We start from the raw sequence: 26,176 nt of genomic DNA on the forward strand, positions 1-26,176 counted from the left end.
CACTCTCTGCTTTAGCCATAACTTCATGAACTTTAAAACTCACCCTGGCTTATGATTCTCTTTCTTATTGTTGCCTCATTTGTCATCTTTTTGGGCCATGAGCTCAGAAGTTGCCACCCCAGCTTTGTCTTTTCTTGTCAAGCATGTGGCATGATACAATGTTTCGTTCTTCTGGGACGAACCACACGCCTTGACACGAGAAGGTTGATGGCATGCGGGGTGGGGGGGCATACATCTACGCCCTTATTTGAGAGTGGCAACGACTGCATGTGTGCCTCACATTGTGTACCTAGAGGTGTCCTCACAATGACACATTGTTGCCACTGCAGCAGCCAAGGCGCGAAGGAGGGAAAAGAGGAGAGCGGCTCAAAGAACACAGAAAGCTCACTGAGGATTTCCCAGTCCCTGGTGGAGGCCGAGGAAATGCTGAGGTCCAGCTTGACCCTAGGATTGCTACTTGAAATGATGCACACCCTGATCTGACTCGTATGTCTGCCCTTCTTTAGAGATTGCAGATGGGTCAAGGGTCATTCGTGATCTTGCATGGACCTTTCCTGCTAGAGCGATAAAAAAAAATATAGATACTTTGCACATTGGCAACCTGAGTCACTTCCACACCCCTGCCTTCTAAAGAATACAATGACACACCTGATAGAGATTTGAGATTTGGTCCTCCTGTATCAAGGAGTATTTATATTGAAAAAAAGTTGACAAATATTACAGTTCCTGTGAAGCCTTTGCAAGCGTGCATTGAAACCAATGTAAAGCAAGCCTCCCTTCATTCAATGAGCCTTGGCCTTGTCTTTATGTAATCGGATATGACCTAGAAGCACTGAAATGACTCGCTCACCACAACCTTTACATGGAGCTTCTTGGTGGGGATACTGGCTGATCTATCGTTTCATATCCACACTTCTCCGCAGGATTTGCAGACGGACATCGAGCAGCACAATGCAGACGTTGCTTCGGTGCTAAACATATGTGATGTTCTCCTCCATGATTCCGACGCCTGCGCCAACGAGACAGAGTGCGACTCCATACACCAGACGACCAGGAGCCTTGACAGACGGTGGAGAAACATCTGCTCGCTTTCCATGGAGAGACGTATGAAGTAAGCACCTCCTCATCCCCACCCGCAAGCCTTCTTTCCACCTCCTCAACAGCCAGTTTCACACACACATTCCTGTAGACAGACATTGCTTGCTGGGGTAGAATGTTGCTTGTTAGGGTAGAGTAGGAGACCCTACTCTATTGGGCAGGCTGGCCAGACACCTTGGACCATCCACACTGCCATTTAAGGTGGGGTTTCTTAGTAAAATACTAGGACGTATCTGCAGCACTCTTGCACCCCTCCATGCATCCAGTACCAGGAAATGCCCCTTCCTGTGCGATGCTCCACCAGGCTCTACAGCCACCCCACCAGGGCTGCCAAGAGCAACCCCTCTTCCCTATGAACCTGAGGCCAGCCCTTACCCACAAATACAATTCCCCCCAAAAAGGGAGACCGTGGGATGTGGAGGAAGGCCTTAGGCACCTATCTGGGAGGTTCCTGCCCTGCGGCCTACTTCTGAATTAGGAGGCACTTCCACTCCGTGTTACACCTAGTGGCAAAAGAGAACACTGGGCAGAAGCATGCTGCAAGTGGGGCAGGGCTCCATCAGAGTGAGAGGAATCAGAGTAGGACCACCTCTGGCATGTCCCCACCATCCATATGCTCCATACATCTTGCATGGCAGAGGGGGATCGGGATTCACTGCAGGGGAGTTCCGCTTGCAGGTAGTGACTCTGCACTGCTACACCATCCAGTGTGGAGAAGGATTGGAATCGGGCAGGAAGAGCCCGCCTGCTGATCTCTGTATCATTCGGGCTGTTCATGCAAACAGCCCCCAAAAGTGTTGAGACCCAGCAACATACATTTCCTAAATATTGGAATATCACAGGTATTCATTCATTTACTATCCTTATTATATAACGAAGCCTCACAACATACACGCAATCCCAGATAGTTCTACATACACTCTTTGGCAATGACAGTGCATGCGACAAAGCTGTAACAGGAGTTTTCATGTCTACATTTTTTGTCAGAATTGAGGAAACTTGGCGTTTGTGGCAGAGGTTTTTGGAGGATTATTCCCGTTTTGAGGAATGGCTGAACACAGCGGAAAAGACAGCAGCATTCCCAAATTCCGCAGAGGTGTTGTACACGAATGCCAAGGAGGAGCTGAAGAAATTTGAGGTGAGTCTTGCCTTCTCAACCCCTTATTGTCATAGGAGTGACCAGTGGCAGCTCGTTGGGGTGTCGGATCTGTTTGCCTCTCGACAGGTTCTCTCCATGGGTTCCTCTCTGCCCCCATTGAGAGAAGCCCCCTACCGGTGATGATGCCCAGAGAAAGCCTTGTGGTGAAAGACCTTGGCTTTGAAGACTATGAACCTGTTGGTGATCACTGTGTGGCTTCTCAGCAATCAGTCCTTTCTTACTTATACAATGTCCAATGCTTCCACCTATCCGGTACCTGGCCATGACACCATCTTTCTCTCTAAGCAGTGATATTTTGTTACATTTGTTTAATGTATTTATTTAGTAAATGTGCATGGTTTGTTTTATTATTCCCCCAATACTCCCACCGAGAATGCATTGTGTGAGTTTGTAGACTGAGAGAACTCGCTCCCTTCTGGCACCGTTCTCCTGGTTTACTTTATGAAGCCTTCGCAGTCCGAGCAGAAAGCAGTCCTATATTGGTGGTTAATCCCTTTTCTTTTCATGAGTAGCTGAAATCTACTGAATGTTATAAACCATATAAGAACATACTATTAATGAATACTCTTTAGATCATTATTGTGAGGTAATTGACCACCTTCCAGGTTAGTGGTCCGCACTGAACACCAGGCTATCTAACTCGGGTAACTAGCACTTATCTTATGGTAAGGTCTTGTGGAAAGTTTGTAAATGCTACTTAGAGCGTGCTCGGGGAAGCAGCAAACTCCTACTATTCCCTTCAGTGATGCGTAAGACAAAATCCCCTTTGTTTTTGTCTAGTGCACTCAATGGCCAAAGTTTGCACTTAGTGGCGTGTGCCATCATAATGAGCTCCTTGCAGTGACCTAAGTGGCCGCAGCTGTTAAGTTCCAAGTTGACGCTCTGGTTGAGCATTATTGATATGATATGATAGATTAGTTATAACGCGCTTGATACCCAGAGGTTTCTAAACACGACCCAGGGATCGAACCTGTGTTGCTCGACGTCGTCTTGCTTCCAAGGCGAGCACGTTGCCCGAGCTATCCTCCCGAGACATTACCTGGCTCAGCGTATTGCATTACGTGGCTCAGAGTTGTGGACAATAGACCTTTACGTAAGTGGCCACATTCATTTAATCAGTGGAGTGCATGTTTAAATGAAGCTCTGTAGACTGTGTCCAAGGGCTGTAGTGTGTGTTAGGTGCCCTGAAGTCAGAATTGAAGGCCCACCTGCAGCAAGAGCATTTAACAAGCTGTATGGACTAATATCTCTTGATACAGCCCAAGGCTGTGGACTAGCAAGCTGTTTTAACGCTCTCCATTCTTGATAGTATATCTAGTGTATGTTTAAGTATATAGAAAGTGTTAATACATAAATATGCCACTGCAGTCACAGGGAATGTACTCCTGCCAGTAACCTTGGAATATAGTGTGGATTATAGGAACCCGTCTGCTGACCTTACTGGTCCTTATAGCCTGCAGAGTGTCCAATGTAAACACTCCTTGACCATTCCAGGGGTTGTAATTAAGCCTTATATACCAAGAGAGGGATTTTGATGGTGGCATGATGGCCCACCCTCAAGGGATTGCCCGAGGCTGAGGTTTATTCATTCAGAAAGGGTCCAGGGCTATGGTTTGTTTCTTCTAGATGCCCATATACGGTTAATGCCTTCCTCAGGGATTGAAGGCTGCCTTGGCCAAGGCCAGATACGGCTGGGTGACTAAATGGGTGTCTGGAATACGTCCACACTGCACATCAGAGAGAAACCCCATGAAAGTTGCTGTGCGGAAGGACCCCAGTGATTTGGTGACAGCCACAGGTTTAAAAGGATGCAACTTCCTGATTGGAAGCACAGTTCATTCCCTATTTAACCCAAGAGTCTGCATCTTCACTTGGTGGAACAACAGAGACTGGGCTTGGGAATGAGTCTCTACTGGAAGATTCATCTAAACCGAAATGAACCATGCAAATGGTCTGCATATTGTCACTGATCTAACGGCAAGGTTCGATTACTGTCGGCGGCCCTCAGACTTCTCAGATGACCAAAGATAACAGGATAAATGACTATCATTCCACCAGGATCTAGCAGATAGTCGGTTTACAAGCCTCAATGATGTGTTGATGCTTGTTTCTGCATGGACTTGTGATAAGGAGCCAGGAGCACTGCACAGCCAGGGCATTGATGCTGGGCATAGCCCAAACAGTTAAAGAACTTGCAAAGAACTGTTGGGGATCTGAAACGCCGTACTTCTATTGGAATGCATCTTCTGGACTCAAAGTATTCTTTTCAGTAGCCAGAAGCACGACTTCTCCCTTGGACATCTGCACCACTTCCAAGAATAGCCAGTTCACCATCTCCTTCCCGTGGACCGGTTTGCCTACAGAGCTCCCTCATCAACATAACCATAGCTGCATCACTGGACAACGGGAACCCTTGTTGTCCTACAGCCTTGTAAGGACTCGAAATGATGATGTTCAGCTGGCAGAAATATCTGAAGATTTCTTACTGTGATGGTCTCCTTCATTTAGCATCCCCCAGGAGGAACTGAAATAGGACTGTTCTGTGGCATTCTTCGTAATATTTGGATGATGCTTAATATTGTGGGTACTGCAACGTTGGGTTCAGTATCACGTTGAGCCAGTCAGAAGTCAGTCCGTCTCTCCTATTGATTTCTAAGTGAGACTAACTTTCTGTTGATAAGACATGGGTCTGTAAGGGTTCGTAGGATACTCACAGGCAGAGTTGGTGCTTGAAGAACCGCTTGACTTTAGACATTCCTTCTGAGCTTACCCAGTAGGGTCATGACTCTTAACTCTGCAAAAAACCAAACTCCTTTTAAACAAATCATATTACATGTAACCCACACATTTTATTTGCCTTCATAGAAGATAGTGTTATTTTGCTAACATCCATGGTTCGACGTTCTCTAATTTGATGTTAAAAAGTGTTCTTCAACGGATTGCTTTCTCCCGCAGATTCCTCATCTGATAGATATCCTTCCAGTGTCAGCTGCTTTGAAATTCTTTCGACAATGTGTGCAGTATAATTCAACCTCGACAGTTGACTCCTGTTGACTTGACCGGGCCACTCCTCGACTCTAGATGTGTTGGCGTCCATATATATACTACGTCACTGCGCCCCGCGCCTCGGTTCCTTTTTTCTGCCTGCTTAGCCCACTGCTTTTCAGAACAGTCTAAAAATAAAAGACAAATGTGGCTCATCATTACGGGTCCAGCGGTAACCGTGCCGGTGCTATTGGCGGGTTGCCGCCGGACCGTAAATATTTACTAGAGCCCGACTTCCCGATTCTACCGGGAGAATACAACCCCCGGCAGCCTGGAAAGTCAGGCGCCTGTAAATTGTAAGTCCCCATTCCTGTGGAGTCCCGTAGGACTCCACAGGAATGGGGACCACGGAAGCACCGGCACCGTTGTTAATGGTGCCCGTGCTTCCGTGATGGGTCTACCTACTGTGGCCCCTGTGCCAGCAGGGTCAGACCTGTCTGGTACAGTGGCTCCAGCATGCAGACCTGTAATATGCCGGTTTGGAAACAACGACGGTGCTGGTAACCTTACTGGCACACTTGTTTTGGGACCGGCAAGGTCTGAATGAGGCCCAATGTGGGCTTTGCACTTAAATCATAAACTTTTTCATGTTTTTACCAAGTACAGTAAGAAAAATAAATATTCTACAGAAGAGCATGGTGGCATATGTGTTCTGGCCTCTATCGAACCTGAGTAAGTCATGCCAAAATGTCCAGATGATCCTATTTTGGAACATTCTCGTCAGTGAGAAAATATTTGTTCAATAATTCATCGAGATGGACTCCAGGCCCTTGAACAAGTTCCTGAGGAAGGACAAGTTCAAAATGGCGACGTTGAAAGGGATTCTCCAGGCTCTGCAGCCCCAGGACTGGTTGGTGTCACTGGATCTTCAGGGCGTGTACTTTCATGTGCCGATCCATCGGAAGCACACCTAAGGAAATCTGGTGACCACGTATTCCTGTACCTGGACAACAGACTGATCCGAGGGAGGTCTCCAGAGCAAGTATCGACGCAGCTCGATGACACCTGCTCACTGCTGCACAGGTTGGGCTTTTCCCTAAACTTCCAGTAGTCTCACGTTACACCAAAGCAGAAGCTCCAGTTCAACAGAGCAGTCCCGGACACACGGGTGGGGAAGGCCTTTCCCCCTGAAGAGTCTCCATTGTCCAGCAAATAGCCGAACTCTTCTGGAACCACGACATCTTACCAGCGGCCTCCTTCCTACGTCTCTTAGGTCTCATGGCTTCCTGCATCTTTCTGGTGCCAGAGGCCAGCCTGGTCATGCTCTCTCTGCAATGGCTTCTGGGGGATCAGTGGTCCCAGTTTTTCGATGTCATGAAAGACCTCCTCAAAGGGTCGAAGTCAGTGGCTAGTGACTTGCCCTGCTGGGCCAGCAGAGAAAACATGAGGATGGGGGAACCCTTTTGGCCTCTGCACCCCCAGGCCCGATTGGTTATGCATGTGTAATTAAAGGGTTGGGGCGCTCACTGTGGGGATCTGCAGGTGAGCAGCCTTTGGTCACCACTGGAATGCCGGTGACCTATCAACAGGCTTGAGTTGCAGGCGATCAGGTTAGCCTTGATGGCCTTTGGGCCCTCTCTCAAAGGGAAGCACATCCCCGTTAAGATGGACACTACAGTGGCCATGCACTACCTCAACAGACGGGTGTGTTCGGTCTCTGCAACGAGGCGCTGTAGCTATGGTTCTGGTTGCTGGAGAACCAGATCTCCACTTCAGCCGTTCATCGAGCAGAATGGAGAACGGGCAGGTGGACACTCTGAGCAGGCAGAGTATGGTTTCACACGAGTGGGACGTTTGCCAGAAAGTTCTTGAGTAGATATTCGCTCCGTGGGGTACCCCACCCGTAGATCGGTTTGTCACGAGGTCCAACTCGAAGTGCAGAGTTTTTTGCTTGAGGGAATTTTCAGCAAAAGGCGTACTGTTGGGCGCATTCCTAGTGGAGTAGGTCTTTGACCTCCGCTATGCCTTCCCTCTGATACCGGTCCTACCGTGGGTTCTCAGGAGGTTGAGGTGATTTCAAGCCATATGATCTAGTTCGCCCCAGATTGGGTGACAAGGACATGGTACTCGGAGCTCCTAAAATTGACCATCTCCCCACATCTCTGGTTGCCTCGGCAGCTGTACCTCCTATTCCAGTCAGATGGTTGTCTACTTCACCCTAACCCAGAATCCCTTAACCTACATGCGGGGCTCTTGAGAGGATGAGATAGAATGACTGGGACCTCTCAGAAGAGGTACTTGAGGTGCTACTGGCTGCACACAGGCCATCTACCAGATCTCTGTACGCATGCAGATGGTTAAGATTTGAGGCGTGTGCAGGGAACGCAGGATAGACCCTATCGCTTAAACCACCCCAATGGTGATGGCGTTCCTTCTATCGCTAGCCTCCTCAGGCATTCAGATTGGTACGGTCAAAGGCTCCTTGCCGGCTTTGTCTCTAAGGTCTCCAGATCAAGGATCCTTCCTCACAACCGTGGTTATGACCCAATTCCTGAAGGGCCTTTTAGTTTTCCGCCTACCCCATTTGGGGTACCAGACTGGGACCTGAACTTGGTTCTCATATTTTTGATGGTGGCCCCATTGGAGCCCATGCATTCATGTCCTTTCGGGCTACTTACTTTGAAAACGGCTTTCCTGGTGGCCATCACGTCGCCAAAACGTGTAAATAAGCTGCAGGCCTTACCCTGCAAGCCACCTATACTGCGGTTCTTTAAGGAGAAAGCTTTATTCAAGGTGTGGCCTGGATTCCTGCCTAAAGTGGTCTCTGAAGTCCATCTGTCCCAGGGCATTGATTTGCCAGTGTTTCCCACCCTCTCCAGATCCTTCTAAAGATGAGGTGAGGCTGCACACGTTGGACGCTAAGACGGATCTCAGCTTTTATGTGGCAAGGACAGCGGAATTCAGATACGATGACCATCTCTGTGTGGCTTTCTCTCTACCCAGAAAGAGTTTGACTGTGTCAAAACAGACAATCTCTCTGTGGATAACTCTCTGCATTGCCACCGGGCATCGGAGCTCATTCCACTAGGGGTTTGGCAGGAAAATCTGCTTTACAAAGGCCATTCCAGTAAAATAAAAATATGCCACGCAGTGACGCTCCACACTTTCACCAAGCGTTACTGCCCGAATGCGGCACGTGGCTTTGACACCCGTTTCGGTAGGGTGGTGTTGCCTCTGCACTCTGTACTGCTTGGGGAGTCTATCAGATGAGGAATCTGCGGGAGAGTCTGATCCATTGAAGGAGAAATTACTTACCAGTAATGTTCTTTCTATGGATTTTTGTCCCTCAGATTCCTCATCACCCTCCGATACGGACTTGATATGAAAGTAGTCTGAAGTCTGTATGTGCTTGTCCTCTTCTATTGGGACGAGGTTATGAATAGTTTTATATTGTGAGAAAGCTATGGGTATTTTCACTCCTGAGCCCCCTTTATCCTCTTCTCAGATGGCCAGGGAAAGGCCATGGCTGTTTGATCCTCTGCCTGGGCGTGGAGAAGCGAGGGAGGATCACCTGGGTCGAGGGTGCTTTGGGTCTGGGAGTGGGGTGCCCACAGGTGATACATGGTATCCCCTTTTCCCTATAGATGACCAGCCTAACCCTCCCCAACCATTATGGGCTACTGCAAGACCCCTTGCCTCATCTCCCAACAGTTAACATTTGAAAGTACTGGGACGAGGAAGAGGAGACTCAGAGTAATGAACACAACATCTTAATTGACCACTCTGGCATTGGGACGAGAATGATGCCTGCAGAGTATGGTGAGAGTCAGGCATGTCCCCTTAATCATGGTCAGGCAAACTTAATGAAGTGTCCACACCTGCAACCTGTTAAGGGGTTGCAGGCGTATAAAGAGGGAAGTAGAGAACACCACAGAGACCAACAGGAGGGCCTGTCTGGGAGAGTCCAGCAGGGAGTCCAGTTTGTGAGGAGGCAGCCGTGGTGGGTCCCGTAGCAAAGACAGGACCCCGGCAGACAACCCAAGTGTCTTGTGATGCCCAGGAGCAGGCAAGCCATAACGAAACCACACGTTTGGGAGCCTCTGTGGTTGTAGAAATGCAGTAGGAGCTGTGAACGAACGAAAAGGAAGAAAGGCAGCTGCCACCGTCCACGGAAGCAGAGTGGAGCTGACGATGAGGATTAAAGAGCAACAGGCGAGCTAGCAGAGCTCATGAGCGAAGGAAAGCCAGCGTGCAGAGCTGAAAACAAGCAGCGCAGCAGCCCAGAGGGGAAACGCCAAGGACCGGCGAGTGAAAGGAGAAAGTCACTTGAACCGGGGCGCTCCTGGGCACTGTGGGGAAAGCAAGGCAAGCGCTGAACAAGTGAAACCACTTGAAACTAATGGAATGAACCTGAGGTCGCGTGTTGGGTGAAACATAAATGGCAAAGCAAATAGTAACAAGTATTAAATACTGCACTGAAAAGAAACCTTCATGAGTAAAGTTACAACAAGTGAGAATTGCGTATGAACCTCAAAATAGTTTTTGCGAAAGGCAAGAAAGCGCAAGTGGAAGATTGCGAGAGAGCATAACCGCAAGGTGGTAAAGGAGTGAAATAGCAAATATTGGCCGAGCGTGGGCACCACTAAATTGTTAAGATGCTTTAATATCTCAGCTATTAGAACATTCTGTAGTGTAAATAATATTCCTGGAGCACCTTGATGAATAAAACCCTTGGCACAAGGATAACCATGATATATACAAAAAGGCTCAAAGTCGGCTCTGAACCTACCAAGCGCTCTCACTGTCCCCTGATCACAGGTTGAGTTAAAATGTATGTGAACATTCACAACATTGAATATAGTATTGCTTACAGTTAGATTTCATCTCTCATAAACATGGTTTTACGAGTCTGTCACTTGTGGCCATTATCCTGTGAGGTTATTTAGAAGATTCAGTCATGTACATAGCTTGTGATTAATGAGGTGTTTAGCCCTTAAGATGGATTCATATCCGAAACGCAATGAATAGAGGACACATGGGCTAAATGTGCGCCGCCTTTAATGACGTAATAAAATGACTGAGTCAATGTTTATGGGAGATGATGAAATTTGACTGTAAGCAATACTATATTGAAATGTTTATGAACTCTTTTAATGTGACCAAGCCAAAGTGAACCTTTATGCCTGAATACAGCCTGGCAAGTCCGAGCATTGGCCCAAGTTGTGTGACAGTGTGGCAAAGCCAAGAGGCTGACAAGGAGAAGCCAACTGAGAGGAAACTTCAACTCAGGAACAAAAGCCAAATAACTTGTGTGGGTCAAAGAAACAAGGTTCCTGGTTCCACAACCTGTAATGGGTGGACGGTGTGGTCTGACAACTGCGCCTAGACCAGGAACCCTTCCATTGTGGAAGCCAAAGACCAAGAAAGAGTTTGCTAAATGAATTGTGAAGCTTATCCAAAGGGGACATTATGCAAATTCTGTACTTGTTTTGAACATTGAGAGATGGAGCCCAAGCAGAGGTTGGCAAGTTGACGTCTTGGGGAAGGAAATCCTGAGACTTGCTGAACTTTAATGTTGTCTTGAAGACGGAATCCTCAAGACCCTTTTGTGTGGAACTGTGTTGCCTTGAACCCCAAGGATGTGTGGATCTGTTGTGAATTTAAGAACTGTAATCCAGAGACATTTTGTGGCACGTTCTTGAACTTGGGGAAGGGGAGCAAAAAAGGAAACTAGGAGCTGGAAGAAGCTCAGAACGTTTGTTTGATCATCATTACTTTTATTACTGACATCCCTACACATAGTTTAACTTTAGTTATGGGGCAAGGATAGGTTTTAGACACACAGAGTTTCACGTTGAACTTTCGGACTGAGACTTTACTTAGTTTCGTACAGGTAGGGAAAGCCCACCCTTGTATAGGGCAAGTTAGGCCTTCTACCATCGTGACATTTAAGTTAATACATATCTTTTGTTTGAGCTGTAAGTCTGTTGACTGTGTCCTGCTTCACAATGCCTTCACAATGCTCGGCACAGTTTGAGACCTGTCTGTGGTGACGCTGTCAGTCAGTGATTTTCAGTGCAAGCCAAGATTTTTGTTTGGCTGTTTTTATCCGTAATCCTTGGATTGAATTCTCAGATTCTTCCTCCGTGGCTGCTAAGCTTGGGGGAGGGTGGGAGGCACGGGGGTATAGTGTCATGGTATCTGTACGGCACACGTCACGTCTGAAGTCGATGAGTGATTTGGTTGAGTCAAGAGGGATTGACGGACATCGTACCACATTCCCTGATGAAGATATTTCCAAGCAGCTGATGCTGGTAGGGATTTCTATCTGATGAGGAATCTGCAGAAGAAGAATCCTTAGGAAGAACATTAACAGTAACTAATTTCTCCTTCTATATCGTAAGCGATCCTGACTCCCACTAAGTGTTTGTATAACCAGGTGAGTACAGAAAGGTTAAGGGAAACCATGTATCCATGCTGTTGCTCAGCTGCCCTCCCTGAACAAATGGCTGAGTGAAACCATCAGTATGCACGCGCGCGCGCACACACACACTCACACTCACACTCACTCACACACACACTCAAACACTCACACTCACACACTCACACACTCACACACACACACTCACACTCACACACACTCACACTCACTCTCACTCTCACTCTCACACTCTCACACTCTCACACTCTCACACACACACTCACACACACTCACACACACTCACACACACTCACACACACACACACTCACACTCACACTCTCTCTATTTGAAGAAGATGGACTCCTTCGACATTGTGACATGCTACATAAGCCTCCTTGCAAAGAAAGTAAAACTCTATTGAGCCAGGGTGCTCATAATCGTACTTGGATATGTTTGGGGAAAGTTGTCTATCGACAGTGAGTACTTGTGGGCCACTATAGGACCTGTCGGGGATACTGGGTTATTTTCCAGTTTCCTGCTTTTCACATGCATTCTGTTCATTCTCGAGCCATTGATGTACCAGTGGTTGGTTTGTGTATATTAAAGAGCTCTCAATTCACCATGAGCGTCTTTACGAATGCAGAGGAACTTTGCACCTATGTAGTCTGGCGATGTACTGGTGCCTGTTTGAGAGAAGAGAGAGTGGCTCATTAACATTTACATTTATACTGTAGGCTTTTCAGCGACAAATTCATGAGCGGCTAACGCAACTGGAGTTAATCAACAAGCAGTACAGACGGCTTGCTCGAGAAAACCGTACAGACTCGGCCAGCAAGCTGAAGCAGAAGGTACACGCGGGAAACCAACGCTGGGATGCTCTACAGAAGAGGGTGGCTGCCATCCTACGAAGACTCCGGGTAATCTATTCAACCTCATTAATCCTCCTGATTCTAGTAGTTTCATTGTGGCTGAGATTATTGCGGTGACGTGAAGCTGAATAGCTGTACGGTTTCCGGCACTTTGGGGGAAATAATCCATCATTCTGTACAGTCCTTTCTAAAACATGTATGTGTATGGTTGGAAAGTACCAATGAATAATAGTGGCTGCGGATCATGGAGTTGGGGGCTTTCGAATCTAGGAGAGCCGGGGACTTTGGAAAGAAAATCCTCCCTGACTTTAGAATGTTAGTGCTTGCTTTATACAGTTGCCTACCTTGTGTCTTAATGAGACTAGATAAGGCGGTAACGTTCACCGATTGTGTATTGACTTCCACCTATTAATATGTAAGTTGCCAATATTTAATAGTATACATTTCGATCAGAATAGAAAATGTATGCACTGTGAAGATGGATAAATATATTAAGGCTAAAACAGTTATGTTTCTTTCTGCCCCTCGGCCTCTTGTTTTCTGTCTGTGCCCTTTGCTCAGGTTCTGCTCTTCATTGTGTGCTGCCGCTCGGCCTCTCGTTTTCTGTCTGTCTGTGCCCTTCGCTCAGGTTCTACTCTTCCTTGTGTGCTGCCGCTCGGCCTCTCGTTTTCTGTCTGTCTGTGCCCTTTGCTCAGGTACTGCTCTTCATTGTGTGCTGCCGCTCGGCATCTCGTTTTCTGTCTGTGCCCTTCACTCAGGTTCTACTCTTCCTTGTGTGCTGCCCCTCCGCCTCTTATTTTCTGTCTGTCTGTGCCCTTCGCTCAGGTTCTGCTCGTGTGCTGCCTCTCGTTTTCTGTCTGTGCCCTTTGCTCAGGTTCTGCTCGTGTGCTGCCTCTCGTTTTCTGTCTGTGCCCTTTGCTCAGGTTCTGCTCTTCATTGTGTGCTGCCGCTCGGCCTCTCGTTTTCTGTCTGTCTGTGCCCTTCGCTCAGGTTCTACTCTTCCTTGTGTGCTGCCCCTCCGCCTCTTATTTTCTGTCTGTCTGTGCCCTTCGCTCAGGTTCTGCTCGTGTGCTGCCTCTCGTTTTCTGTCTGTGCCCTTTGCTCAGGTTCTGCTCGTGTGCTGCCTCTCGTTTTCTGTCTGTGCCCTTTGCTCAGGTTCTGCTCTTCATTGTGTGCTGCCGCTCGGCCTCTCGTTTTCTGTCTGTCTGTGCCCTTCGCTCAGGTTCTGCTCTTCATTGTGTGCTGCCGCTCGGCCTCTCGTTTTCTGTCTGTCTGTGCCCTTCGCTCAGGTTCTACTCTTCCTTGTGTGCTGCCCCTCCGCCTCTTATTTTCTGTCTGTCTGTGCCCTTCGCTCAGGTTCTGCTCGTGTGCTGCCTCTCGTTTTCTGTCTGTGCCCTTTGCTCAGGTTCTGCTTGTGTGCTGCCTCTCGTTTTCTGTCTGTGCCCTTTGCTCAGGTTCTGCTCTTCATTGTGTGCTGCCGCTCGGCCTCTCGTTTTCTGTCTGTCTGTGCCCTTCGCTCAGGTTCTACTCTTCCTTGTGTGCTGCCGCTCGGCCTCTCGTTTTCTGTCTGTCTGTGCCCTTTGCTCAGGTACTGCTCTTCATTGTGTGCTGCCGCTCGGCATCTCGTTTTCTGTCTGTGCCCTACACTCAGGTTCTACTCTTCCTTGTGTGCTGCCCCTCTGCCTCTTATTTTCTGTCTGTCTGTGCCTTTCGCTCAGGTTCTGCTCATGTGCTGCCTCTCGTTTTCTGTCTGTGCCCTTTGCTCAGGTTCTGCTTGTGTGCTGCCTCTCGTTTTCTGTCTGTGCCCTTTGCTCAGGTTCTGATCTTCATTGTGTGCTGCCCCTCGGCCTCTTGTTTTTTGTCTGTCTGTGTCCTTCGCTCAGGTTCTGCTCTTCATTGTGTGCTGCCGCTCGGCCTCTCGTTTTCTGTCTGTGTCTTTCACTCAGGTTCTGCTCTTCATTGTGTGCTGTCCCTCGGCCTCTCGTTTTCTGTCTGTGCCCTTCACTCACGTTCTGCTCTTTATTATGTGTTGCCCCCCGGCCTCACGTTTTCTGTATCTGTGCCCTTTGCTTTGGACTTTCAATGTGACCCTAACTGGCAGTCTCATGACCTTAGAACATCAAAATAATCCTCTCATTAAACTTGTCCTGCCTTTACCTCCACCTTCGCAGAAGATGGTCTATTTTCATAACATCTTTGTGTGGGCAATCTTTCATTGAATATTCGAAGTATGTTACAATGTATCCTAAGTATCACCCCATTGCCAACCTAGACATTTGCCTTGACCGCTCAGCCACTTGTACAACTAAGTGAGCTAAGGAGAGCTTGCAGGAAACAGTGTTGCCTCGCTGCGAGTCTGACCACGTGCAGTGGAAGAGCGAAACCATTGTGTGTGCTTGAAGTTTCACACCTGTCGGATATGTCCTGTGTGACGAATCCCCGGATGTCGTCACTTCTCCCCTAGGGGGAGCCCCTTCTCATGAGGCCAGGGAGGTGAGGCACTACCCGATGGTCCCCCTTGGGGTGGTACTCAGCAGGTGGATCTCATGGGGAGGGAAGCTACCTACGGGATTAGTGACAATACAGGGAGAACAAGGTTTCCCCATAGTCCACCTAACCCTAACCAGTCTTCCTCTGTAAATCCCTACAACACCCTAGTGTTATGTTATGTTAACAGGTTTTATAAAGAACTTTTAGGCCCATAGGCATCTTGGCACTAAAGACATCTGGCCGAGCTAGTCCAAACCGGTATTAAAAAAAGAAGAGTTTCCAAAAAGCGTCTAAATTGCAAATGATTAGCAGTACATCTAAACTAGACCTGCACTCCCAGAGCGTAGAGCTTGAGTGGGAAGGTGGGAGGAAACATATCACAAAGCTAGTCCGCACCTTGAAGATAGAAAGCCTGATGGCCTAAACAAAGAGCCTTAAACTACACATGTCTGGCCCCTGGGAGCCAGTGCAGAGAGCGTAGAATGGGAGTAAGGTGGGTGCCATAAGGTGTTAGGGGCCACCCACGCTGCCAGATTCTGCGACAGCTGAAGCCGGTGGATAAGCCCCACTGGCCAAGTCAAAAGCAGAGAGTTGCAATAATCTATACGGCTCAAAACCAGTAAGGCCTCCACCCAAGGTCTCCAATGACAGGGTAAAAAAGGCAAAACCCTGCGCAGAATCCTTAGATGAAAATGTCCGCCCTTGCAAACTGCCCCAACCTGAGGGGCCATAGGCAGTATCAAAGACAAAGTAACCCGAAGATTCCAAACTGCCGTCACTGGAAGAGGAAAGTCACCAAGTGCAGCAGGACAAAAGATGGAGTCCAGAGAGTAGGATTAGGAGGAGAACCCACCAACAGAAGCTCAGTCTTGTCCCCGTTCAGCTTCATCCAATTCCTGCCCATCCAGTCCCCTGACTCAAGCCCGATGACACCTCCGCCTGGTTCAGATCTAAACGAGCCAGGATCTGGGTGTCATCGGCTTAGGAGTAGCACCGGAAGCCGAAGGAGTGGATGAGACAGGCAAGAGGCTGAATATGTATATTTAAAAGTGTAGGGGAGAAGGCGGAGCCCTGAGGGACCCCACAAGAGAGAGAACAAGTAGCAGAAGAAAATGGGGGAAGAGAAAGAGATTGGCCCCTGTCAGCCAGGAAGCAGGAGGAGAACCAGGCCAGGACAGACAGAGAGGCTGGCCGAGATAACAAAATAGGGTGGTTGACGATGTTGTAGTCCGCCAAAAGATCTAACTATCAGCGCAGCCACTCCACCACCGTCCACCAGCCTGGCCTTATCGACGATGGATACTAAGACAATCTCTGTGACATGCCCTGGATGGAAACCTGACTGAAAGGAGTCAAAGTACCCAGTGGTTTCCAAAAAGAAAGAAAGAAAAGGGGACACCAAGGATTCCAACAGTTTCATGAAGAGGTCAAGCGAGATAGGATGGAAATTAGGAAGCACAGTGGGATCCAGTGATGGTTTCTTAAGGACGGGGATGACTACACCCTGTTTGAGCTCCAAGATGATATGGCCAGATTGACATGAAGAATGAATAGCTTGGGAAACACAAGTAATCATGCCATGAAAAATATCTTTGAAGACCACCAAAGACACAGGGTCAGAAGGGCACACTGACTTGAGCTTAAGAACTGCTTTTCCCCCTGCTTCGTCAGAGAACAATTGGAACTCTGCCCAAGCTTGTGGGGAGCAAGTTACATAGGCAGCCGGAGCTGGACCGGCAGAATTCCAGTATGCGAGATGGATGTCAGTCCCAGATAGTGTCCATTTTAGAAATCAAAAATTGGGCCAAGGAGTTGCAAAATGATTGTGTAGGCATAACTGTAGGGGAGGAATTAGCGGTGGATGACAGCTATTTAACAGTAGAAAGCAGCTCCTTATGCTGATTAAGAGCATTGAAAACCTTCTGAGTAAGGAAGGTTTGCTTGGCCATAAAAATGGTTTTATAGCTTTTAGCAAAGAGCCAATAGGCCAACTTCTCAGGTACCCCATAGGAATGCCGCCATTTACGTTAGGCCCATATTAGCTCAAGGCGAGCAGCTTTAACTTCATCTGAGAACCAAGGGTTCGACGGCCAATTACAAAGCTGCGTCAGTTTAGGAGGTACGACTAAATCAGCCCCTTCTTCCAGCCATTTAGTCTGCAATGATCAACGGACTATAGGGCTAGTATTTCACTTTTTCCAATCTGTTTCTTCAAAACCAGTAGGGTAGGAAGTACTGGGATGAGGAAGAATCCAACTGACTCAGTAGGAGTCCTCAAGAACAGTACTGAGACGAGGAGGAGGTGCAGAAGCATAGAGAGCACCTCTGTGAATCATACTGAGCAGTCTAGTCTTTTTGACTTTATATTGGCCAAGACACGTGTGAAATAGAAGAGGGAAATTAAAAGGCAGCGAGCGATCCTCCCTAGAGGAACTGCGGAGCCATCTTCTTTGTAGCAGTCCCTGGGAGTGTGGAAGACCAGGGCTGGCCAGATCAAGAAGCCACATGGGTCTGGGACCCAAGAGAGAAAGAAACCAAAGGGGTCTGGGGCCCAAGGGCAAGAAACCAGGGGGGTATGGGACTCGAGAGAAAGAAATCAAAGGGGTATCGTACCAGAGGGAAAGACACCAAAGGGGTATGGGATCGAGAGAAAGAAACCAAATGGGTCTGGGACCCGAGAGAGAAAGACACCAAAGGGGTATGGGACCCGAGGGTAGGAAACAAAAGGGTCTGGGACCCAAGGGCAAGAAACCAAAGGGTCTGGGACCCAAGGGCAAGAAACCAAGGGGGTATGGGACCCGAGAGAAAGAAATCAAAGGGGTATCGTACCAGAGGGAAAGACACCAAAGGGGTATGGGACTCGAGAGAAAGAAACCAAATGGGTCTGGGACCCGAGAGAAAGAAACCAAAGGGGTCTGGGACCCAAGGGCAAGAAACCAAAGGGGCCTGGGAGCCAAGAGAAAGAAACCAAATGGGTCTGGGACCAGAGGGAAAGAAACCAAAGGGGTCTGGGACCCGAGAGAAAGAAACCAAAGGGGTCTGGGACCCAAGGGATCTGGGACCCAAGGGCAAGAAACCAAAGGGTCTGGGACCCGAGAGAAAGAAACCAAAGGTGTCTGGGACCCGAGAGAAAGAAACCAAAGGTGTCTGGGACCAGAGAGAAAGAAACCAAAGCGGTCTGGGACCCAAGGGCAAGAAACCAAAGGGGTCTGGGACCCGAGAGAAAGAAACCAAAGGGGTCTGGGGCCCAAGGGCAAGAAACCAGGGGGGTATGGGACTCGAAAGAAAGAAATCAAAGGGGTATCGCAGCAGAGGGAAAGACACCAAAGGGGTATGGGACCCGAGGGTAGGAAACAAAAGGGTCTGGGACCCAAGGGCAAGAAACCAAAGGGTCTGGGACCCAAGGGCAAGAAACCAAGGGGGTATGGGACCCGAGAGAAAGAAATCAAAGGGGTATCGGACCAGAGGGAAAGACACCAAAGGGGTATGGGACTCGAGAGAAAGAAACCAAAGGGGTCTGGGACCCAAGGGAAAGAAACCAAAGAGGCCTGGGAGCCGAGAGAAAGAAACCAAAGGGGTCTGGGACCAGAGGGAAAGAAACCAAAGGGGTCTGGGACCCAAGGGATCTGGGACCCAAGGGCAAGAAACCAAAGTGTCTGGGACCCGAGAGAAAGAAACCAAAGGGGTCTGGGACCAGAGAGAAAGAAACCAAAGGGGTCTGGGACCCAAGGGATCTGGGACCCAAGGGCAAGAAACCAAAGGGTCTGGGACCCGAGAGAAAGAAACCAAAGGTGTCTGGGACCAGAGAGAAAGAAACCAAAGCGGTCTGGGACCTAAGGGATCTGGGACCCAAGGGCAAGAAACCAAAGGGGTCTGGGACCCGAGAGAAAGAAACCAAAGGGGTCTGGGACCAGAGAGAAAGAAACCAAAGGGTCTGGGACCCAAGGGCAAGAAACCAAAGGGGTCTGGGACCCGAGAGAAAGAAGCTAAAGTGGTCTTGGACCCGAGTCCAAGAAACCAAAAGGGGCTTGGACCCAAAAGAGAGAGAAACCAATACCACAGTGGTCTGGGACCCGACAACAAGAATACCTGGCAGGATAGTGAATCGGGTAAAAACTTTTAAGAATCAGGAAGAGCCCAGAAGGAATTGGGAACCACACCCATTAACAAACTACACACAAATCCTTTCTCTTAGTCACTGTGCCTCGCAGGATAGTGAACCAGGTCGGCTGTGAACACAGTGAGCATTGTGGAAAAGACAAGGGGAAGGGAGACACATCCTCTTATGTTTGTGGACATTGTAAAAGGGATCAAGAGGAGGGGTTCTTCTCTTGACATTGTGAAAATGAGACTTTTTGTTCTATGTGCCTTCTTGAACCTTCAATCACATATGAATAGTCGTTAGAATTTAGGTTAGTGTTCAGTTGCTAGCAGCGATGACTAGTTTAAAGACCTATACGAGCTGAGCACTGCAGAGTGCTCCGGCGCAGTGGGGATTGCTATGTTATGACTGTGATAGCAGGACTGAAGCTTTCCTAGGATTCAGCTTTAATCTGTGGGTCGCAGCCGTAAAGGGGGTACGAGCCATAATACATAAGTCTTTCAACCCCAAAGACAACTGCCAACAGTTCGGGACTCTTCCATACTTTACATGCAGAGCACACGCACATTGCTCAGATATATTGTACCTTGTATATAGGTCTCTACTGTCTTGCTGAACAGTAAACATGTATAGATATTGTTTGCAATCCTATTTATCGGCAATCATCGAACAATTGTTTTGGTATAGACCGCCATCCAATGCAAGGAGGGTAGACGACCACTCCACTGCGTTGTGTTGGTTTAATAAACATGTATACTTGGGTTCAGCAACCTTTTGATCGCCACATGTTTTGGACTGACTCCCACCAGTCCTAGCTTGCATACACAATGTGGAGGGATCATGGGAGTTGTAGTTCAATACATCTGAAAAGCCACAGGTTGCAGATTCTTGCTGTTTAGGAAGGGTGCACTTGGGTTTCTTTGTGAAGAGTCTGCCATGTTCCGGGGATATTCCTTGCGGAAACCTGTAAATAGCGTGGTACTGTGTATTTGGATACAGCCTGTGTATTGTTTAGGATTGTCATAATGTTCATTCCAGAGGGCCAGCAGTTGCACTGAGAGGACTGTCCAGCAGATTTGCTTTCCTCTGAAGTGCCTTCAGTGGATTTTAGCACCAAAATGCCCTCTGAAGCGAACTGAATTTCCGCCTTCCCTGTCAACGATGTGACGTGGACTAACACAGCTAACACTTGACATGAATGTTTAGGTAATGCATTCATTAATTGGCATTTTCTGTTACAAGGAAGGTGCAACACGTGTGTGAGGGAATGAGCCTGCGCAAGGGTAGAAAACCAGCCTCCGGTAATAAAGATCGGATGTCATCAGCCTGTACCGTTCCACTGGGCCCCCCTTCACTTCTACAGAGGGCTATAAGAGCACGTGTACCGTTCCCCTGGGCCCCCCTTCACTTCTACACATAGGGCTACGGGAGCACGTGTACCATTCCCCTGGGCCCCCTTCACTTCTACACACAGGACTACGGAAGCATGTGGACCGTTCCCCTGGGCCCCCCTTCACTTCTACACAGAGGGCTATGGAAGCATGTGGACCGTTCCCCTGGGCCCCCCTTCACTTCAACACAGAGCGCTATGGGATCACGTGTACCATTCCCCTGGGTCCCCCTTCACTTCTATCCAGAGGGCTATGGAAGCACGTGTACCATTCCCCTGGGCCCCCCTTCACTTCTATCCAGAGCGCTATGGGAGCATGTGTACCATTCCCCTGGGCCCCCCTTCACTTCTACACACAGGGCTATGGAAGCATGTGGACCGTTCCCCTGGGCCCCCCTTCACTTCTACACAGAGGGCTATGGGAGCATGTGTACCATTCCGCTGGGCCCCCCTTCACTTCTACACACAGGGCCATGGAAGCACGTGGACCGTTCCCCTGGGCCCCCCTTCACTTCTGCACAGAGGGCTATGGAAGCATGTGGACCGTTCCCCTGGGCCCCCCTTCACTTCTACACAGAGGGCTATGGGAGCACGTGTACCATTCCGCTGGGCCCCCCTTCACTTCTACACAGAGGGCTATGGGAGCACGTGTACCATTCCCCTGGGCCCCCCTTCACTTCTACACACAGGGCTATGGGAGCATGTGGACCGTTCCCCTGGGCCCCCCTTCACTTCTACACAGAGGGCTATAAGAGCATGTGTACCATTCCCCTGGGCTCCCCTTCACTTCTACACAGAGGGCTATGGAAGCACGTGGACCGTTCCCCTGGGCCCCCTTCACTTCTACACAGAGGGCTATGGGAGCACGTGTACCATTCCCCTGGGCTCCCCTTCACTTCTACACAGAGCGCTATGGGAGCATGTGGACCGTTCCCCTGGGCCCCCCTTCACTTCTACACAGAGGGCTATGAGGCACGTGAACCATTACCCTGGGCACCCCTTCACTTCTACACAGAGGGCTATGGGAGCATGTGGACCGTTCCCCTGGGCCCCACTTCACTTCTACACAGAGGGCTAAGGGAGCACGTGTACCATTCCCCTGGGCCCCCCTTCACTTCTACACAGAGGGCTATGGGAGTACGTGGACCGTTCCCCTGGGCCCCCCTACACTTCTACACAGAGGGCTACGGGAGCACGTGTACCATTCCCCTGGGCCCCCCTTCACTTCTACACAGAGGGCTATGGGAGCACGTGTACCATTCCCCTGGGCCCCCCTTCACTTCTACACACAGGGCTATGAGGCACCTTTAGGGTAATAGTGTCTACCCATTGGTGCACCCTGCTACTGCCCGAGCATAAGATACGGCACTGCAGGTTCCTCCACTGCACCACACAGGGGATGAGGAGGGGGAGGTGTCCGAGATGGGCACTTACAGATCATGGGAGGCAGTGAGTTTGGCTCCCCCACTCTGAGAGTCAGTTTGCCATCTGTCACCCATCTGTCACCACCCACATACTGAAACACAGGACAAGCTGTGGCCTTCCACCCATGGGTGGCTCACGGGTGGCCTTCACTGCTGCTCTCTCTGCTGGTCTTCCCCCTTCCTGCCTTCAGAGGGCCAGGTATCAGGACAAGAGGGCTGATCTTCACTGCTTCATAATGTCGCATCACTATATTCTGGGGAAAATGGGACCCTTTACTTTGGGGCAACAAGTGTCTATTATTCCTTCCCACTCTTTTCCAAATGAAAAGGCCGGATCTAGCTCTGATTCCGGCCACTTAAAGTGGGCGTTCACCGGAGCGTATAGGGTATGAGACCGCCATCATGGAAGGCTACCACAGTGGTCCCGCCACCCATTTCACCTCTTGCGTTCATTGTTTAAAGTCAGGTCATGACCATAAATAACCATATGGCAGCTGACCCTGTAATAAAGACTATAGAGTGATTGCCAATTGATCTGCATTGGCAAACACTACCCAAATAGCATTCAAATTCAGGAGCAGTGATCAGTCCCTGAAGAATGGACTTGCAGAAGCACAGACACTAGCGGCCATGTCTGCATGCAGTGGTGTTTATTCCTAGCTGGGAAGCAGTAGAGCGCACTACAGCAACGGACGCGATAGGACGGGTAGAATAGGGATGCAATGGGTTACAGGCAGGGATGCAGGTTAGGGAGGCAACGGTGCACTGCAGATGGTGGATCTTCAGGGGTGCCTTCCGTCCTGGTTGCATTTCTGTTTGCTTCACCCTATAGGACGATCCGCCCTGTACTGTTGAGCCATTGGGCCTTCACCAGAGATTTCCTCCCTTGACGTCTTCAGCAAGAAGCCAGGACACCAATCGTGCGCTAACTACCATTGATGGATGACAAGACCGCTACCTGCTCTTTTGACTTCATTCTAGTCAGAACATGGATGCGATTCTTGGATCCTTTCTTGACGATCTGCCCTCTGTGTTCACTTGGGCGGAAAAGTTAATCTCGTCCATTATTCCGTGCAAAAGCAAAGTAATTAATTGGTCAATCATTTTCAGATTTCTTTGAAAAAGTTGCTCGATACTATTGACATATACAGTGTATGTTTTTCAGATCTGTCAACGTCACACATGAGCGGCTGTGAAAGCGGTGCACAAGATAATCGGGCTAGGTCATGTACCTCACTCAGACCCTGGGGCGGCATCTGGGGTATCTCCTAGAGCCTTGCTTCTACTGTTCACACCCTCCCCTCCGGTTAGAAAAGATTCTTTTCCCTTTTTTGCAGCTTTCCCATACTTTTCAGTGGCACCCCCAGCATATCTGCTGACTGATTGTGTGATCATGATCTATTTTTAGTAAGGTTTTTTTCAGCCCAACCCATTAACTCAACTTATTTTCTACTGGTGAGTCTCGAAAGCTACCTGTGTAAAGGGACCCTGTCCCCACATGGAATATTTTATGTAACATTACTTCCTCCCTTTAGGGCAGTAAGGTACAGGAAGCCCCTTTCCTTTTTATGACAAGTGCGTGGAACTGTTAGTGCTGCCCAGGCAGAATGGTGGCAGTGACAACCATTTCTACACTTGTTGATGCCATCTTGTGCACCTTAATCCAATGTTTTACCTCAAGGAGGCCTTTTGCTCACAATGGTATAAAAATGGCTCCCCTTGTTGCTTAGGTCCTGTTTTTTCATCTCTCTGACCTTGTTGCCCACTTTCCTACGATGCATTGTAGGATAAGGCATATAGGGTTGTGCTCTTTCGTGCACTCTGGCCAGAGCCACGAAAGAGCCTTTGCAACCTAATTGTGTTTGTGAGGAAGTACATATGGGTCTTGTGCAAACGTTCAGAGCGGTAGACCTTCTTTATGTACAGGTCACAGCTCTGCTCTGAAAAGCACTACCTGAATTTGGGAATACCGCTTTGGATCGCACTGTTTCTGCTAAAACAGCTGCTGTTGGGTTCCACATCCATTTCGATAAGGTTGGCTTGTACGTGCTACAATACAAGGGAGTTCATTGTGTGGACTTGCTTTTGTACGTTTGATTGCCATTTTTTGTGTTTACTTAAAGGAAATTTCAGATGAGCAGAGCCTCAAAATCGCCTTTAGAATGTGGTCAGATTCTGGTGTGCGCCGCTGTTCCACATTAGTACTCCTTTCTATTGAGAAAATAAATATTTGCACCGATCGCCGCTCTCTTGCTGCTACACTGGTAGATTCAATCTTTTGCCTTTTCATTTCCTTCTGAAATCGGAATCCTCTCCGTGCTGCTCTAAATCGTGTAAATGATGGCATGCCCGGCTTATTGGGCATAACCAGTGAAAACTGAACTTGCATAAGCATGTTCGGGTCCTGCTGGTTAAGCTCACCCTGTGAACGTTGGTCATTAGCAGTTTATCGAAGGTTTTTTCTTCTTGTATCCAGTGCATCATGTTGGGTGAGTTTGTTTTTCAATCCCAACACCACTGAATTATGTCAGTCACCTGTGATTGAAGCCATGAAAGCACTTGTATGTTATGCACCAACATCCATAGACCACATCTGAAATGTTACTGTGTGTTCAGGTCACAGTTAAACTGATGGTAAATATAGACCTACGTGTCAACCTGTACTGCATGATCTTCCGTGTCTGTGAATTAAATGGGTATATATATATATGTATGGACCGTTGGGAATTGACCTCTCGCCCTCTGGAGAGCCCCCGTATGTGATCGGTGCATGTTTCTACGTGACTGATGAACAGGTGGATGTGATTACGACTCAGCTGTAACGATTGTACCCCTTGCTTTCGTGGTTTAGCACTTCACCAGTCAGAGGGAGGAGTTCGCGGGAACGAGGGACAGCATTCTTGTTTGGCTCACAGAAATGGACCTTCAGCTCACCAACGTTGAGCATTTCTCACAGTGTGATGTTGATGACAAGATGCGGCAATTAAATGTATGTATCGTGAGCGCCTGTCCTGTGATCATGGCTTTTATGGAGGAGTTCCATTTTGAAATTGCATAGAATAATTGATGAATGTTGCTTTCTTTAAAGAACATTTGATGTAGACTAGAAATTGAGGAAACCATTTGTTAGTGTGCTCAAGAGATAGAAAGATAAGCATAGAACTGGAACTGTGCCCATTGATTTAAAATAAAAGATTCATAGACCTTTTTTCAAGGATTAAAAAACATAATGCAAGGGCAAATTTGAATGCAGAATATGTGTACGAAGTTGAATATGTTGCGTTAGAATAATCCTAGTCCTTCTTGTGACTTGTTCCTTCCCTCACCTTCAGAATTGCAGGTCACAGGCAAAGGCTGACATAGAAACTAAAATCAAAGTTGGTTCCATACAGGCCTATGCTTTGTTCTCGGTAGATCCTGGCCCGCCCACGCACCGAATCTTGGAATCTACAGGGGATGCTTGCCTGCTGGCTTCTTAGGATCAATGTCACTGGACTGCTTGAACTCTTGACGTTTCTCCTAGCCAGACTTTTCTCTGCACCTTGATTGGTCTTGAGGATATCAGGGCTGTTCAATTCTATGACCTGACCACAACTGAAGTGAGCAGAGAATCTCACTGACACCTAACAGAGAACTGGCCAGCCCAGGTAGCAGGATTGCTGCCAGATTGAAGCCTGTGAGCCCAGCCCGCTCCTACAAATGCACTGCCTTCTTGCACATAGGCGAGGAATGCCTTCACAGCTTGTGGCTTTTGCCTGCAGGCCATGGCAGTGGGGTTACAAACCTGTGCATTTGTGTTTCCCAGGAAAGGGAGCAATATTGTAATGGTCCCAAGGATTACCAAAAGCTTAGGTCGTACAGAAGATGGAAAAAATAGGGTTCACCCAGAAGGTAGTCCTGGGTGGCTGGATCGCTGAAGTCATAAGCGCCCCTCATCAGTGCTACTTGGGTAGCAAAGTGTAGCATTTGGACCCCTTTTAGCAAGCCTTTCTCCTTCCTTAACCAAGAGGAGGGTCACGCTGAGCCTTTGAAGATGCAACACAAGCAAAGTGTTCAGCACTCCAATCCCAATAAGATGAGAGTGCTTGCATGGAGTGAGGAAAGAGCTCTTGCTGGGGTGGTGAAGGGGCACAAGAGCATTCTAACCAAGGGTGAGAAGGTAGCAGTTGCCAAGAGTGAGGAAGGAGCACTCGCCATGGGTGGAATGACACCTACTTGCCATGGGTGATACAAGAGC

General features: G+C 48.6%; 1 protein-coding gene across 8 annotated transcripts in view; it reads left to right on the forward strand.

The window, feature by feature from the left end:
* SYNE2 (spectrin repeat containing nuclear envelope protein 2) overlaps nucleotides 1-26,176 on the forward strand; it is a 1,840,150-nt gene that overhangs the window by 1,715,883 nt on the left and 98,091 nt on the right. For 7 of the 8 annotated variants that reach the window (XM_069638223.1, XM_069638224.1, XM_069638227.1 and 4 more), the window contains 4 exons: nucleotides 924-1,111; nucleotides 2,086-2,236; nucleotides 12,399-12,581; nucleotides 24,791-24,928. In XM_069638223.1, coding sequence (XP_069494324.1) covers nucleotides 924-1,111; nucleotides 2,086-2,236; nucleotides 12,399-12,581; nucleotides 24,791-24,928 — 660 coding nt within the window. The remainder of the gene's footprint in view (nucleotides 1-923; nucleotides 1,112-2,085; nucleotides 2,237-12,398; nucleotides 12,582-24,790; nucleotides 24,929-26,176) is intronic. The other variant, XM_069638230.1, reaches the window with a different exon arrangement.

Source organism: Ambystoma mexicanum, chromosome 14, assembly GCF_040938575.1.
Source record: "Ambystoma mexicanum isolate Mex_15411 chromosome 14, UKY_AmexF1_1, whole genome shotgun sequence".
Lineage (NCBI taxonomy): Eukaryota > Metazoa > Chordata > Amphibia > Caudata > Ambystomatidae > Ambystoma > Ambystoma mexicanum.